The sequence below is a fragment of the Salmo trutta genome, chromosome 26 (assembly GCF_901001165.1).
Source record: "Salmo trutta chromosome 26, fSalTru1.1, whole genome shotgun sequence".
NCBI classification, from domain to species: Eukaryota; Metazoa; Chordata; class Actinopteri; order Salmoniformes; family Salmonidae; genus Salmo; species Salmo trutta.
The window spans coordinates 28,141,992-28,159,261 of NC_042982.1; the positions used below are offsets into that span (position 1 = coordinate 28,141,992).

Consider the following 17,270-nt stretch of genomic DNA (forward strand, 5'->3'; position numbering starts at 1 on the left):
TTGGAGAGATGGACAGTGTGTGTGAAGTCCTCACTATTCAGTCATGTTTATCCTTGCTTTCTAAATGACTTGGATCCGACTCAAACCTCATGCCCAGGCTTCTGTGCACTGAACCAGATTACACTGACACTCATCGTAAGAACCAAAGTCAGGACTGTAAAAAAGGCGCCAACAGGCGTGTGAAGATGTGAGAAAATAGAATATTGTGAACAGTTCACAAACAAAACAGGCTGACACCCCATTCAAGTTTCCAAGTTTAATTGATAAAAATAAAATGTGTAAAGAGAAAAAAAAATAAAAAATTGTTTTCATGCACAAAGCATGGTTTGGCACAATACACCTAAAGTCACAGAGGCACTTATCAGTACACCATACTCCAATAGCATGCCAACTGTGAGCCAGGCAGTGTAGACACCTGAGGGGGAGGGGGTGGGGAAGAGAAAAATAGAGTTAGAGAGAAAGCGAGAGACCTTTTAGGAAGTGTTGGGGGAGCCAAATGTTAACTCTGTCCTCCCTGCAGAGACTCAGTATGGACAGTCCACAATCATGTTTTATAGTTATTTTATTTAGACAACCCAAATAAAGGCACATAAAAACATTGCGCATATGTTTACAATTATTCTTGACAGACATTTAAAAATGTAGGAATGTTTTACCTTTCTGCTAATCAGAAAGCCTAGTCTTCGTATATACAAAATTACCATTGTTAATGTTCTAATACAAAAAGATTTATAAAAGGTTCTAGTTTTTTCCCCTTGCATGTGTCTATCATAACTAACATGACCTCTGAACTAAATGGTTTTGTACAAAGATATACATTCAGCAGCCTCCACAGGGCTCCTAGATCTCCCAATTCAGAGAAACATGAGATCAGACCAACTTCATCCTTCCAAAATCAAAAGTTAAGACCAAAACGAATCATTGCATTAAAAAAAATAAGAAAAGAAATGTAGTGTCATTGCAAACAAATTAAAAGCATTTGGTTAAAAATAAACTGATGATGCATAAGAGTAATGGCCCTATAAATAAAACAGACCATGTTCTCAAATATGGTTAACAGAATGTTACTTACAAAACACTTTATTCAGTGTTCATCATACTTAAAAAAAACAAATATCACAACATTTCAATTTGGTTGAGGGGGCTGTCTAACTCTTATCCATCTGAACAGTTAAGGCTTCCTTCACAAAACAAGTCCATCACCATAGACATGACATCTGTGAAAGCGCAGGCAGCGCCATTGAGGCCATCTCCATTTTGAAATAGTCAATTTTCTATTACTTCCATGAGTTGGCAAACAAACAAAAAGGGTGCATACTGTCACCAAGAGTGTTGTTTGAACAGGTATAAATCCAGCGTCGGCGATTTACTGCCATCTGCAGTTAAGGAATGTTTCCTCACAAGTTTAATTCATTGGCTGATCCCTCCTGACGACCTGGATGGAATTATGTGATCCTTTCTTAACCCATAGGAAGTCCCACGCAGTTGACTACTTCAAAAAGTCCTCATTGGTGCTGCCCATGCTAAAATGGGCTTTTGGGCACTAGTGTTGTCTAAGTCTATGTCCAACACGCATCACATCTAGAAGAGGAAGCAGAAGTGTGGAATAGTGTTGTTGCAAAGCAGGTCAGACACACTAGTTACGGCCACTGCGGAAGGACAACACACACATACTTCAAAACTATTTTTTTGTAGTGTTTTCTTTCAGTAAAAAAAAAGAAGAAAAAAGTTACTAGCCTTCTAATGACAGTTTTTTAAAAACTAAATCCAAACTTGGACGAGCTCAGACGTCCACATGCAACATCGATGGAAAGGGAATCCAAATGGCAACAAGACCACGCCACCATTCTATTCCAGATTCAAGCAATTCCCTTGGGGCACTGTGTTGGCATGCATACAATACTATCAAAGGCCTCAAACACCTTGCCGCTCCCAAGACCGACAAGGAAGGCGAGGCCACAAGTCTCTGAAGAGTGTCCACCAGTGTAACGTTTGAATGCACCGCCTGTTCCTACCAAACCCATACAGCCTGATTGTTGGGCATTGTGTCATGTCAGCTACACAAGCTCTTTAAGAGTACCTGCCAATTGAGTGAGAGGCCTGTGTACTGAACGTAGGCCTAGGCAGAGCCAGTAGGCACTGGGAGGAAGCAGCCCTGTGACCCTTGACCTATAACCTTTGATCCTTCTAGAACACATGTAGTGGATACAGCCTCTAGTCTCTGCTTCCACTCTCTTTCAGGGCACCTCAGGCTCCAGATGGCAGTTTTGGTTCTACAGTAATATAACAAAAAGGACCCCAGGAGACAGAAAAACCTTAAACTAACCTTGGAAGTAAACTATGCAAAAGTAGTCCAATGGACGGCCGTATCGACAACGATAAAGTAATTGCAGCTCTGACCTGTGTTGAAGAATATCTACTATTTTTTTTCTGACAGGCAAAGACAAAATAATTGTGTGTTATAATATTTACAAAGAAAGGGTAAAAGGTCAAGGAAGATTGCATGTTAAACTTGATTTGATCCTTTTACTCATCAAAAGATTGGGCTACTCTCAGTAAGGTTCCTGAGTAGAAGTTCATACTTATAGGATCCTAAACTAGCAATCAAAAAAAGAGGGGGATAAAATGGCCCTATCAAAACCTCTCCCAACATAACTATATTCACAAAAATGTTAAAAGGTGAACTTTGGGACCACTTTTTCAGCAGTGTCTACTGTGCCACTAGGTGGCTCTGGTAGCCTCTACATTAACAGGGCTCTCAGCCAACACTAAACATTTTGATCCTTGATAATACTGCTGTTTTCAGGACATTAGCCCAGGGATATGCTTTCAGTGCCAGACAGTTCCTCCTTGTGTTCCTGTAACATTACCACTCATTTGTGAATTCATATAAAACACAACTCAAAAAATGATGTATGGGTTTACAGTATCCAGCAGTGAGAAGTGAATGTTTTCCAGAGATGTACAGGACCTGGGAGAGCTCACATTATGTAGTCAAAGGCATTGGCCTAAGGTACAACTGTGGTGCCTTAAAAATGATCCAGAAAAATCACCCTCCTGCAAAATGGTAGCCTTTGTCCCTTTTGTTGTACTTTACTCCTTACAATTATTACAACTATTAAATACTGATTAGCAGGCTATAATAATAATAACAAAGGAAAACAAATATAAAAACCATCTGCTCTGTAAGAGAGCATTTAAAAACATTAATACCAGCAATACATTTCTGTTACAGTTTCATTCCAATGCCAAATGTGCAGGTATGTTCTGACGCAAGAGGCGAGGCATAACTCGTTTGTTTACGTCAGGCATCCACTTGGTGCATCATTCAAAAGCTCCATTTCTCCTTTTGAGACTTCACATGCCTTCCAGGACTGTCCTCCTACCGGCGGTTAAAGGAAATAAAATGCACCAGCATCTACAGGGGCTGGCCAGTCCACCTCTGATCATGCTGCATTCACTGCTGCAGCAACTGCAGCCAGACAGACGGGTACAGCGTCCAGCTAGCCCCCCATACTACACCTCTGCTCTACTACAACATCATCTATAGTACTCCTGGTAAGGAGGAAGGTCTGCTAAAGTAAGGGAGGAAGAGGTGGTGGTTTGGGGGTAGAAGGAGAGAGGTGGGAGGGGTTGATAAAGAGATGCTAACCAGGGGCCAGGGAAGGGGTTACTACCAGGGAGGGGAGGAAGGCAGGACCTGGGAGAGAAAAGGCATGCTATCCATGGGCCGCATGGCGATGTTGAGAGGCCCGGTTATATTCATGGGCATCCCAGAGGTGATGGCCACAGGGTGGGCTATATTCATGGGCCCGGTGATGGTCACTGGGTGCTGCAGGTTGATTGGAGAGGTGATGTTGACCGTGCTGGTGGTGATGTTCATCTGGGCAGCGATGGTTACCGGGTTGCTGGCGTTGCCACGGTTCATTGCCGAGGTGATGGCGGCAGAGTTGGTGACAGGTGTCGCCGAGCCAGAGTTGTGCACGTTGTTGGAGTCTGAGGAAAGACAAGAGGGCGGGAAGGAGTGAAATAAAGACAGAATGAGCTGGATGATCGTTCCTTACAAACCATTTAGGATAACCCCAAACTCCACAGGGTTAGAGGGGCCGAGGTTTGAGTCACTGCAGCAGTCAACACACACATTAAAATGATTAGACATGATAAAACAAAATGGTAGGATTCTTATGAACCTACCTTGAAAACGAGAGATGTCCATAAGGACTTGGAACGAGTTATTTAAGATCTCTCCTACCGTCAACTCACCTGAGGGGGCAATTCAAAAAGCAGGATCAATGTGCTAGCCAGCTAACTTTCAGCGAATATTCAGAAACACTTTATTTCATACTATAGTCAACTTGAAATGGTATGGTATAATTAACTCAATACCTTCAACAATCCATATTCCACTTAAACCTTCTGAGTTGTAATTGAAGGTTTATCAAAGTTATTTGGCTAGTTGACTTATTGATCCGGCTTAATGAAATAAAACCCTGATACCTGAATAACCATAACACACAAAAACACACAAGCAACTGCAACGACTTGGTTGGAAAACCACTACAGCTACACGCTAGGCTAGAAGACAGATCTGTAGTGGAAAATGGGCCACTTCAATGCATAAGTAAGAATAGACAGCTTCAAATTTGGAGGGGTTGGGATCGGGATGGGTTTCAGCTTTAGTTACTAGATTACCTTTTCGTATCCCTGAGTGGTGGTTCCACTGCCAGTCACTTAGCCCTATTCAGAGATACAGACAGATAGGGGTTACATTTATTGACAGGACTGATTGGGACAGGGTATCATTTGGGCCTGCGTCCCAGCAGGGCATAGGGGTGTACAGGTCATTCATTGGGTTAGATACACGAACGGCCAATCAAATGGCCTTCTACCAAGTACTAAAATCTTTATAGCGTGTCGTAGCTGGTGGGAACAAAAATGTGATTTGTTGTATCATATGCATACCCATTGTATAAAATGACAAGGGTTTGCTGAACAATAGCCTTTGCTATTTTAGAGTGATCAGTCCTATGAAAAATGCGTCAGAGCGATCTTATTCTTCCAAACTGGACTTTAACACCCATAAGTGAGTGGAAGTTTGACAAACCAATGACAGAGCAGACATCATGAACCTCAATTTCAAGAGCTGACAGAAACAAGATACCCACTGAGTTTGAAAACCGCACACACAGACCCATCAACACTTAATGAGAGGATATTAAATTATTTGTTTGGTCGGGTCGCATATCGCATTTGAATGACTCGAATTGCTGCACTAGTTTGCTATGTGCGTCAAATGAATTGAACGAGCAAAGCCCTTTAAATTTAGACCATCTAACAGATTTCTTGCTACAGGCTATCCATTTCTGTCAGCAGAGATACTTGTCAACACCACCACACATGTGCAAACAACAAACAAACCAGACTGGGCTGCCCTGAAGGTGGGCCCCAGCACACTGACATTATCATGACATCAATCCATGAATGAGTGGTAACGACACAGTCCTTGTCAGTTGTGGACTGTTGTGAAGTACATTTGAATTTGTAAGTCAATTTGTTGTGGTGCTGCACTGAAGGAGATGAATGTCCATGAAAACGGCCAAGATAAAGTAGGCATATTCCTAAACATTCTTTATCCTGACCCAAATATATATTGGAATCAAATACAGCCGGACATGTGTCACTTTCCACTCTTATGATTTTGTGACTGGAGAAAAAATCTGAAATCTGACGACAACCTCAGAAACCTGGGATGTACTCATTACGGAAACCGTTTAAGAACCAAACAGATAAAAACAAGAGTTTTCTATTAGACAAATTCAGGTAGGTCCCTCCACGTTTCATTCCGCTTGCTTCCATTTAAGAAATATTTAGCTACAGAATCGGAATGATTACACCCCACATGACAAACCTGACAAAGTGCTTTGTGCTTTCCTATTGTGTATAGTACAGCACTGAACAACAAGGCCTGGGGTGCTTTCAGCATAAAGATGAGGACGGAATAAGTACCTAAATTATTTTTAAGAATACAAATACGATTTAATACCTAGGTCTGGAGGACCCCAGGCTAGGTGTCCTCCAGGTGTGGCTTAGGGGAGCGAGTGGAGGAGGCTGCCTGGCGTACCTTTATTACAGGGGTTGTTGAAGCTGGCCTGGCCGTGGGTCTTGAGGTGGCTGGTAATGTAGGCGGCGCTCAGCATCTTGCCGCAGATGTTGCAGGTCACCTTTCCCTCGTGTCGGATCATGTGGGAGCGCAGGCGGTCTTTGGTGGCAAAAGCAGAGGTGCAGGCCTGCGGAGGTATACAGGGACATTGAGGGGGATATTAGAAGAGATACAATCTCAATCTGTCTGTCTGTGTGTACAGTCTGTATCCTGAAGACTCAGGGGAGATTCAATATTGTATACTAATTTACAATTGGGAGATAGCACACTAATCATATCCTTAATCCAACAAACCAGGCGTGAACATAAACAGGGGAGGGTGGCGTCCCGGAGGAGGATGCCTGGCTCCTTACCGTTACTTGGCATTTGAAGGGTCTCTCTGATGAATGAACATGCTTCACATGACAGCTCAGATGGTCAGGCCTGCAGGGGGAGAGAGGACACAGAAGACCACAGGCACTTTAAAACCTGGTATAGTAGCTACAATACAGGTAACAGTTTTATCATTTACTCCATACATTGACAGTAGCTGCACACACTACTACACCGTTGACAAGTGATTCAATTAACAAATGGCCCAACAAAAGGTGGCAGGCAAATGACAAATTGTCTCTAAACCCACTGTCATTTCTTAATAATTAAATTATGCAAATTGTATAGAAGGCTATTACTGCGGATGTTTTATGTAATGAATGTTAGTCTCATGGAGGCCCATATTTGACCCATGGGACACAAGCATTCCTTCTCCCAGAGTAATAATCTATGTCCTTGCAACAAAGTTATTTAGTTGAGCCACACCAAAAAAAAAAATACCAGAGAGATGGAATTTAGACACTTGAAAATTTAGCTAGAACTCTATCCAACAACATGACAGAAAATCATACCTGTTCTACAATATACCCCATGAAGAAGACAATGTTATGGCAACCACAGCTGTCTCTCAGTTCTCCTCCTCTGCCCTCACTAAGCCGCACTAGTGAAATGTTGCTACTGGACAAACACAGCCAGAGAATTCCCCTCCAACAAAAGAGGAGTGTGTGGCTTGAAAAAGTCTCGAAGGAGGCGGTTTCTCACTAGCAGGCTTTTTGTGATGGCTAGCAGGAGTCCAATCCCATCTCCTCAGGAGTGCAGTGGAGCTGAAAAGCTCATATCTCCCCTCCAACACAACACTCCTTCGTTTAAGAGGGGAATAGCCTTTTTCAGGACTGCCAAACGTGAAAATGAACATGCACCTCTCGTCGCACAAGAGTAAGATGTTACTTCACACCAAGTCATTAGATATGATACAATATCCTTCACTAGTTGCTAATAATTTAGCTCAGAAACACACCACCATGTTGACGGACAACTTAAAGGATGTCTGAAGGGGTTGGGGTGAAGAGACATGTGCTCTCCAATATTGGAAATAGCAAAAGGGAGAGGCGCTAAATTGATGATTAGAAATCAGACCAGTCAATGAGTCAGAACACTACCATTGGCCTTGGGAGCTGCAGGAGTGACACTGGAGACCCAGGACCATCTCTTCTGGTGCTGTCTGGCCCCTGCAGCAGTCTCCCTGTCCCGTGCTGACATCCCTGAGAGGGGGGACACGAGGGACTGCTGTGACGCACGCAAAGCTCCAGATACTGTTTATATACATGGTGGGGCACTGCTTGCATGTCATGAGCCAGTACTGAACGGAAGCTGCGTGGGGCATCAGTAATAATGGCCAAGCTTCATAAAGCTACAAACAAGAAGTGGTCCAGAACAACAATTAAAGGACAATGTCTTAGAGATACCATATAAATAGGCCTTCCGGTATGTGATTTTAGGCATTGAAATTATTCTCCACTTATTGTTCTTTGCTTGGGGAATTTCATTCAAATTGAAATTGTTCATAATGCACATAGCCTGAAGGTGTATTAAAGCATCATAGTGGAAACATCAGTATGCAAAGCACTGGTCCTAACAGCCTATCAATTGAGACTGATTAACCAGTCCAATTCATCACACCTTTAAATGATTTGGCTACTGACCACTGAATATCAATTTCAAGTGTAATGTTTTTCCTCAACCAAGCCCACCATGGACTTTTATGCCATCATCCATATCATATTCATGTAGGGCTGCATTTGACATAGTTAGTCTTCAGCAGGTGCAGAGCCACAAAACAATCTGCCCTCTTGTAGCCCGTTATGCTTTTATTACATTTTTTACATAGTCGTATCCTGTACATAAATGATTCCGATTCTGAATAAAGACGACTTTTGGAAAGTTGTAATATTGCCCTCTTGCTTTTCAACCCCACAATAAGGAAATATATTAGAGGCCCATTGAAATGGAAGCAGTGGAAAGGGGATCACCTTCACAGGGCGGTGGTGGTAATGGTGGTAATGGTAAGAAATTCCAACTAACCTCATACATAATAAATTCACTCTCAGAATGCATTGACAATTACAACATCATGTGCTATGGACAATAACATTATGGACTACTCAGCATTTTGTAAGTGGACAAGAAAAGGGAAAGTTGAATAAGTTGAACTGCGCCACGCACCTGGAGAAGCCCTTCCCACAGACAGAGCAGATGTAAGGTTTGTGAACGCCCCCGTCGTGCGAGCGCACATGGTAGGTCATGCGGTCCTTCCTCTTGAAGCGCTGCTGGCAAATGGGGCACTCGAAGGGCTTCTCGTCTGAGTGGGACAGCTTGTGACGGTTCAGGTGGTAGACGTCACGGAAGGCCTTGCCACACATCTCACAGCCGTGGTTCTTCTTCACTGGCTTGGCAGGCTTCTTGGGCTGGCTCTGCTGCTGCTGCTGCTGCTGCTGATGTTGATGCTGCTGGGGCACCATGGTGGGAGACATGATGCTGGAGCCCGTGGAGGCCGAGGTGGTTGCCGTGGTGAGGATGCCAGCAATGGTGGATATGTAAGAGGGCTGGCCGCCGCTGTTCTCGCGCTGCGGCACTGTGGAGATCATGGGCACCATTGTGGGCGCCGTCTGTGTCTTCTTGGGACGGGACACCATCTTGACGCCCGTGTGGCAGGACTCGTGCCGTCTGAGATGGTAACTGTCCCTGAAGGCTTTGTTGCAGTAGCCGCAGATGAAAGGTGTTTTGGACTTGGGCTCTTTCTTCACCACTGCAACGGGACTGCCGCCACCTCCGCCGCCTCCCCCCGTCCCGCTGGCTACATTGTCCTTGAGGAGCTCAGCGACACTGACCGGGGGCTTCTGGTCCAGGAGGATGGGCATCACAGGCTTTTGGTCCACAGGTTCCGGTCCTCCTGACTGGAGGAGAGGCAGCAAGCTGTTCTGGGCCACCTGGTGCTGGTGATGCAGGGCTTCATTGGCCTGCTGGAAGGACAACACAAAGACAGCCATGCAGAAGCACATCAGTACACAGTCTAGACAGTCACACACCCTCAAAGCTACTACAGCGGGGTGGGGGTGGGGGTGGGGGGGGTGGAAGAGAGAAGGAGAGACACCTGTTTCTGACTGCTCAAGAGCTGAAACGGACTGCCTTGTCAGCAGAACTACCACTGAATCCAAGATGTGCTTACAATTGTAATCTAGTGATGGGGATGAAAGTAAAAACAGAAAGCAACACAACTTCCCATTTCTCCAAAAGGACTGAGCAGAGTATGACAACTTTATTCCTTTTTCTTCTTTGAAGAGTCCATTTGAATGTCAGTTTCCATTTCCAGATGCAGTTGCCGAATTCCATGAACTAAGCTATACTATCTAAATGCTTTTCTGGTGACATCTAAGGGTAGCCTTGTGGGTGACGTTGAGGCTCAAAAAGATGTTGCTCAAATTATACCACTATTGTAAGTCTTCCCCAGTGCCACTCAGGCAGCCCAGTTACTACAACCCCAGCCCTGTCAGCATGAATGCAGCATTCTAAAAGGAAGGACAGGCTTTAACAGAAAGTGGGTGGGGTTACATCCTGCCTGGTTGGCCCTGTATCGTTGGACGGGGCTACAGTGTCTCCAGACCCCTCCCGTCTCAGCCTCCTTTATTTTACCCCCATTTCTCCCCAATTTGTGGTATCCAATTGGTAGTTACAGTCTTGTCTCATCACTGCAACTCCCATATGGACTCAGGAGAAGAAGGTTGAGAGCCGTGCGTCCTCGCAAAACACAACCCAACCAAGCCGCACTGCTTCTTGACACAATGCCCGCTTAACCAGCAGCATACCACCCTGCATCCCACTGCTGGCTTGCTTCTGAAGCTAAGCAGGGATGGTCCTGGGCAGTCCCTGGATGGGAGACCAGATGCTGCCGTTCTGCCTGCGGCTATGGAACCCTGACCTGTTCACCGGACGTGCTACCTTGTCCCGGACCTGCTGTCCAACTCTGAATGCTGAAAAGCAAACTGACATTAACTCGAGGTGCTGACTTGTTGAACCCTCTACAACCACTGATGATTATTATTAGACCTTGCTGGTCATCTATGAACGTTTGAACATCTTGAAGAACAATCTAGCCTTAAATGGCCATGTACGCTTATAATCTCCACCCGCCACAGCCATACAAGGACTGGCCACCCCTCAGAGCCTGGTTCCTATCTAGGTTACTTCTTAGGTTCCTGCCTTTCTAGGGAGTCTTCACTAGTCACCGTGCTTCTACACCTGCATTGCTTGCTGTTTGGGGTTTTAGGCTGGGTTTCTGTATAGCACTTTGTGACATCAGCTGAAGTAAGAAGGGCTTTATAAATACATTTGATTGATTAAATAGAGGAACAGCCATTAATTTCTCAGAAATAGAAAGGGAGTCATTTCCAGCTCAGACATCTGAGCCCCTCAGAAAAAACAAGAGCGCAGCCTTGATGAATGTGGCAAGAGACAAGGGGACGAGGGTCAGGAGACAAAGGTTAGGAGGGGAGAGAAGGGTTAAGAGGCAGCTGTTCCAGGTTCCATATAAACTATAAAAGAACAAAAAGATAAAGCAACAATTTCACTGAGTTACAGTTCATATAAAGGGAATCAGTCAATTTAAATAAATTAGGCCCTAATCTATGGATTTCCCGACTGGGCAGGGGCGCTGCCATAGGTGGGCCTGAATGAGTTGTAATCGTCTCAGACGATCCCGCAGGTGAAGAAGCCGGATGTGGAGGTGCTGGGCTGGCGTGGTAACATGTGGTCTGCGGTTGTGAGGTCGGTTGGACATACTGCCAAATTTTATGGTAGAGAAATTAACATTCAATTATCTGGCAACAGCTCTGGTGTACAGTCAGCATTCCAATTGCACACTCCCTCAACTTGAGACATCTGTGGCATTAATGTGATAAAACTGCACATTTTAGTGTGGCCTTTTAAGTCCCCAGCACAAGGTGCACGTGTGTAATGATCATGCCGTTTAAATCAGCTTCTTGATATGCCACACCTGTCAGGAGGATGGATTATCTTGGCAAAGTAAAAACTCACTAACAGATGAAAACACAATTGTGCACAAAATTTAAGAGCAAGTTTTTTGTGCATATGGAACATTTCTGGGATCTTTCATTTCAGCTCATGAAACATGGGACCAACACTTTACATGTTGCATTTATATTTTTGTTCAGTATCAAAGAGACAGGAGAGGATTTCAACTGTGATTTGAGCACAGAGGGTGAAGTAAAGTCAGTTGTGTCGTGCCAGAACAATATACAGTACACCAACATACACCTGACCAACTGCATACATACAACGAATCAACATGTTCATTTCACTTTGTAGATTTAAGTCTCTTGACCTTTTCCACAAACTCTTGAGTTTCTTGAACTATGATGACTAAATCTGGCATTGTACACCCAAAGTATTCAAGTGCCGCAACTCGAGATCTGCTCAAATGAGTCCTTCAGAGATCAACACACAGAGCTCCCTGCCACTCATCTAAATCTGTTGCATGTAAGGTGATCTCCTGTGGTGATTGAGCCGATTAGTTCTCTCTACTGGCAGAACATCTAGCATGGGACAACCTGTATGTTAGTCAACTATACCTAACCCCAACACAGGATCATCCACAATATGACTGGACGCCTGAGGACAGGTGCGCAAGGAAATATTAGCCCTTACTGGGTGGCGGCAGAACTACAGCTGAATATGATGCAAGACGGAGGAGCAAGACTTGGCACCACAAGGAACCTTTGGATACTCATAAAACTACATTATAGTGACAAAAATGGTGCCCTAGGTAAACAAATATTGTCCAGAATGGTTGCTTTGACCAATTGGACAAGTTCAGGTAGTTTCTCATCTACATCAACATTTCCTCCCATGTCCGCCTCCTGAACACGGTATCATCTGCAACGATGAGCAACTGGCCCCTTCACTATTCAGTGTCGTTTTGAATGGCGGTAACAGAACCTACCAATGCTAATTGTTTGAAATGCAACTTCTGTCGTGTCTCAGGACAAGTTGTAATAAGCTGCTTACACATCTGCTATAAATATCCCTTTTGGAGCAATTTCACACCACTTTCAAGTGGCGCTGTGGGGGCAGGCTGGTTGAGGCGTCATACTCTCAAACTACTTACACCCCCCCGAATCACATTCATCACACTGGCTTACACAGGCTCATATAACCTACTATAACCAGTCATTAAAACCTAACATTTAAATATTTCCTTTAAACACACTAAATTAGGAAATTATTCCATAATGACCTACTAATAATCATACACTACCCAAAATGCTGCTGATTGTCTATTGTTTTGCAGTGGTTGAAAAAAATGTGTAGCAGTGTAACAAAAACTGATAAGGTAGCAAAAAAAATGACCCAACACTGGTAGCTAATAGAGTAGTGTACAGAGGACAGCTGCAGCTGCTGGCATTGTCCAATTGGTCACGGCAGCCCCCAAAGAATGGGTGGGGGGGGGCAGGGGGTTTATGAATATTTTTGGTTGGTGTGTGAATAGAGTTTCACATTGTAACCAGCAACCTTACAACGGGCCGACCAAAGACACCCCGATTGAGACGATCTTGTTATTTTCCGTAATCACCATAGGGCAAGGTTAAAGAGCTGACCCCTGGGCTTTCAGGTTCAGCCAAGCATCCCAATACGGTCAGCCAGGCAGGCAGGGGATGGTTGTCTGGGCTGGGGGAGTCGGAAAAAAATCCCAAATTGTGTTCCTTTTTCTTTATGCTCTTTTGTGGAGCCGTAGAGGACACAAATCCGAGCAGTGATGCACTTACGGCCCTCAGGGGGGCCTTTGTAACACCAGTCCTGCCTGATTTGGGGATTCTGTTCAGCTGGCGGACGCTGCAGACTGCTTAGTGAGTTACCATAGGCAGCCGTGCTTTGGGGAATGGGAGAAAAACACGGTTCAGTCACAGGGTGTTATGTCCCCTTTTTGTCCTCTGTCCACACTTTAGTTGGATCCAGACTGGAATTCTTACCATTAGCATTTCTTCTAGCTATGTCTGTGTGAGAGAGACAGCAAAGTGTTCAGACCAAGACACACAGGGAGCTGCAGCCCGCTGTGCCTTCACGCTGCTCTGATGATTTTGATACAAATCCGCTCTGAAGGCTGAGGTCATTCCAAAATAAATAGTGTTGAAATGGAGTGGGGCGTGGAAAATAAAAAAACTACAACAAATAAAATCAGCCTGTTCTGTTGTTCAGTCAGTCAGGGATGTAGAGGCAGGGCTTTACAATGGAGGAGAATCTCATTCACCACAATGTTCATCTGTTTAGATATCAGACAACGAGGCCCCAAGGCAGCAGCTTGCCATTTGCTCAGACAAGTGCCCAAATTATTTTATGATCCCGGAAACAACAGTAATAGTTCAAATATATTGGTATTGCTTTTGTTCTCACAAAACTTGATAAACGCACTCAATGTCTGGCACCAACCTGCATGAGGGAAGCAACAAGATCCGAGTGTTAACCCTGAAACCAGGACTAAGATCCTGACTACACACTATGCTTCGAGGGCTGGGTGGGGGTCATGTCATGTGCAGAAAACCTGTGAAAAGGAAGTTGGGGAATTTACAGGGACATTTTACTGTGGAGAACATGAACTTACTCTGATCCCTGTGTAGTAGTCCCTACGTGGATTCCCTGGAACCATGGGACCTACAGAAGACTAATACAAAAGAAAAGGAAAATACTGGGCGTGTTAATAAAATGTTAACATTAACAGTAAAACAAAACCCTATTATATATTGTCTTAGAGGAATCATAAAAATGTAGGTTTGTCCTAAAATCGGGAAAAAGAAATGACTCATTTTCATCTGATTCAGGATTACGAGAATACTATTGAGAGCTGCATAGCTTGACAACCCCCCCGCCCCCCCACAAGCATAACCTCTGATGCCTACAGAACAATAACAAGTGACGCACAGCCTCATTAGACACTTCATCAAATCAAGCGAATCAAACAGAGCCTCCATATAACAACTACTTAGTTTTCATTTCCCCCCACTGCTCCATCACACCAGCTTCAGGTATTCGTGCCTTGTTAGACACAAAATAAAACCATTATCATGGGTCCCTGGCTCGCGGCAGTTAACTGGCAACAGCTGCACCTCTCAAGAGCTGAGGGAACGGAACTAAATAGGCCTACCACTATGGCTGCAATATGATTATGCGGAGTAGGTAAAAAAGTGGCAACTTGGTTTGACAACATACATTTTCAACACTGGTGTTCACATTTGACCTGGGATTGGGAGTAGAACACTACATAGTAGGCCATTTGAGAGGATGTGTGAAGCGTTAGAGTCAAGTGTCCAATTCATTTAATAATTTATCCGACACTGCATTTTGCTATGCATCTTAGGTTGTCACATAGGACAGTAAAAAAGGTACATTACATGTCCACTATGAGAAATAGCCTGTTCCCCTTATGCTGATGACACATTCAAGGAAAACAGAAAAGGGTCTAAAATGATGACTGATGTGCTGTCCCATACCCAGACAGAGGATGTTTCAAATATCTACACGTCTGTACATACTCTAGATTATCAAATGCAATCCCTCAGGTGTGATGGAAAGACATTTATTTTTAAGCTCTAGCTGACACGTGACTGCTGGTGGATGAATTCTCAATGGTTACATAATGGCTACAATCTATGAATGTAGTGTACCTGGCAAGTTGACTGCTTTCGCATTTACTACCTTAAATCAGTCTTGTTTTCATTTATTTATATTTTTGACTGCTGCCCTACGTACCTAGTTCAGGGTTTCCCAAATTCGGTCCTCAGTACGTTTTGGTTTTTGCCCTAGCACTACACAGCCGATTCAAATAATCATCAAGCTTTGATCATTTGAATCAGCTGTGTAGAATTAGGGCAAAAACCAAGCCGAGGAAACACTGGGCACATTAATGTTTACATACTGTTTTACCCACTTCATATGTATATAGTGTATTCTAGTCAAGGCTCATCCTATACAACTACTGCTGCTGTACAACTTTTCTATTCATATACTGTCCATACACAGACCATCATATATTATATTCCAGACTGACATTTCTCTTCCTGATATTTCTTAATTGCTTTATTTGTGTGTTTATTGTTAGGTATTACTGCACTGTTGGAGATAGAAACAAGCATTTCACTGCACCTGGGATAACATCTGCTAAATGTGCAAGTGACCGATTTAGTTATTGGACGTTTTACATCTTGTTACAAGCATACATCAGTAAATACTAAAACTCCTGAACAACCGTGATCAGGTACTTACTTATTAAAAGGATAAAAATAATACGTTTGGATTTAAATATTTCCAAATACAATGGCAATTGATGACTATCCCTAGATTTGCAATTTACATCGCACCAAAGGCAAACAACCAAGGACGTGAATATCCTCTGCAAGCTGCCAAATAGAAAGCTCAGACATACGGCAGAGGGGTTTCAAATGATCAGTAGTGCAAGAATTAGCTAGCAGCTTACTGCATAGTCTGAATTCTTCTCCAACCCGCGGTTACATATTTTGGGACGAGGAAAACGGGGGAAAGTTAAGAATCAGAAGTGAGGGTCCCTCCTCTCCATCCTCGTGCCCAGAATGTAAAGTAATGGGATTTGCTAAATGTAGAAATGTATTCAAATTGCATCAAAACTAGTAAACAAAAATCACTGATTGCTAAAATGTATTCGTTGGTTAGCATGGCTCGCCGCTGGAGTGAAGGTGGGGATTGTTCTCGTTCTTTACGAGGCTAGCTACAGCTAGCTAGCTTTCTAACTAACCAACGCGCGGCCATGGTCACTTTGCCTGCTTTTTATATTTAGCTAATTGGGGGCCAATCCGATTTATAAACATGCACTGGCGAACTTGGACAAACATCTGTCGAAACACATTATACAAAAAAAATGGGGGAGACCGACCAGATTTCCCTTTCGAGTGTCATCCATACTTCACAGCTGGAAGTCTGGGCTTGATGTCGCGAGCTAGCTCGCTAACGTTAGCTCGTTTAGCGGATTGGGCTAGCCAATATTAGCTAGCTAGCTACCGTTGTTTTCCTTGAATAGCTCTACTAGAAATCAACGTTTAAATTCACTAGGGCAACGATGCATTAGGTATGTAGTAACATTTAGATGTAGTTAATCCAATTTACCACTCAGACGTGACACTTACCTGGAATAAAAATGTACTCCAGCTCGGTTCCATTGCAACACTTAAAATCTGCAGGAAACCTAGAAGGAATCTATAACAAAGCAGCTAAACATGGCAGCTCCTACAACTTCCTGTAACGCTCCGGGCTGAACCATTTCCAGTTTACTTTTATGGGACGTTAGAGATTTTTCAGAAATCAAGATATTGTAAATTGCCTTGTATTAAAATAGTATTCATATAAAACATGTTTCTAATATATATGTATTGCAAAATTACTGAATGGCATATGACGTGGCGTGTCAAACAGTAAAATATGTACTATATGGAATGTGGCCCCCCATTTGTCGAGCTTAACTAGTCCATTAGAGCGCCTTCGAGAGATGGCATAAAATTAAATCATTTTCAATATGCCATCGTCAAAGATGGTTACTGATTGTGCCCATATATATCATTACATTATGCTTCAACACAAACACTAGGTAAAAAGCAATATGTTGTTTCTATAGAGTTTACCTACTATTTGTCAACCCCTTCAAATAAAATTGAAGATTGCTGGGATTGGAAAATATTTACATCCACACACAAACGCATAACAC

The 17,270-nt window shown here is 43.5% G+C and overlaps 1 protein-coding gene across 7 annotated transcripts; it reads right to left on the bottom strand.

The window, feature by feature from the left end:
• Positions 1-544: 544 nt before the first annotated feature.
• LOC115163582 (vascular endothelial zinc finger 1) lies at positions 545-16,803 on the bottom strand. Of its 7 annotated transcripts, XM_029715580.1 has the most exons (9): positions 16,696-16,803; positions 14,145-14,204; positions 8,696-9,492; positions 7,633-7,734; positions 6,514-6,583; positions 6,122-6,287; positions 4,693-4,737; positions 4,195-4,263; positions 545-3,996 (listed from the first exon to the last, which is right to left on the bottom strand). In XM_029715580.1, exons 1-9 carry the CDS (start codon positions 16,726-16,728, stop codon positions 3,674-3,676), a joined length of 1,665 nt encoding a protein of 554 aa, XP_029571440.1. In that variant the 5' UTR covers positions 16,729-16,803; the 3' UTR covers positions 545-3,673. The 7 variants fall into 7 exon arrangements, with proteins under 7 accessions (XP_029571440.1, XP_029571441.1, XP_029571442.1 ...); XM_029715581.1 differs by lacking the exon at positions 14,145-14,204; XM_029715582.1 differs by lacking the exon at positions 4,195-4,263 and having other exon boundaries at positions 16,696-16,801.
• Positions 16,804-17,270: the final 467 nt, after the last annotated feature.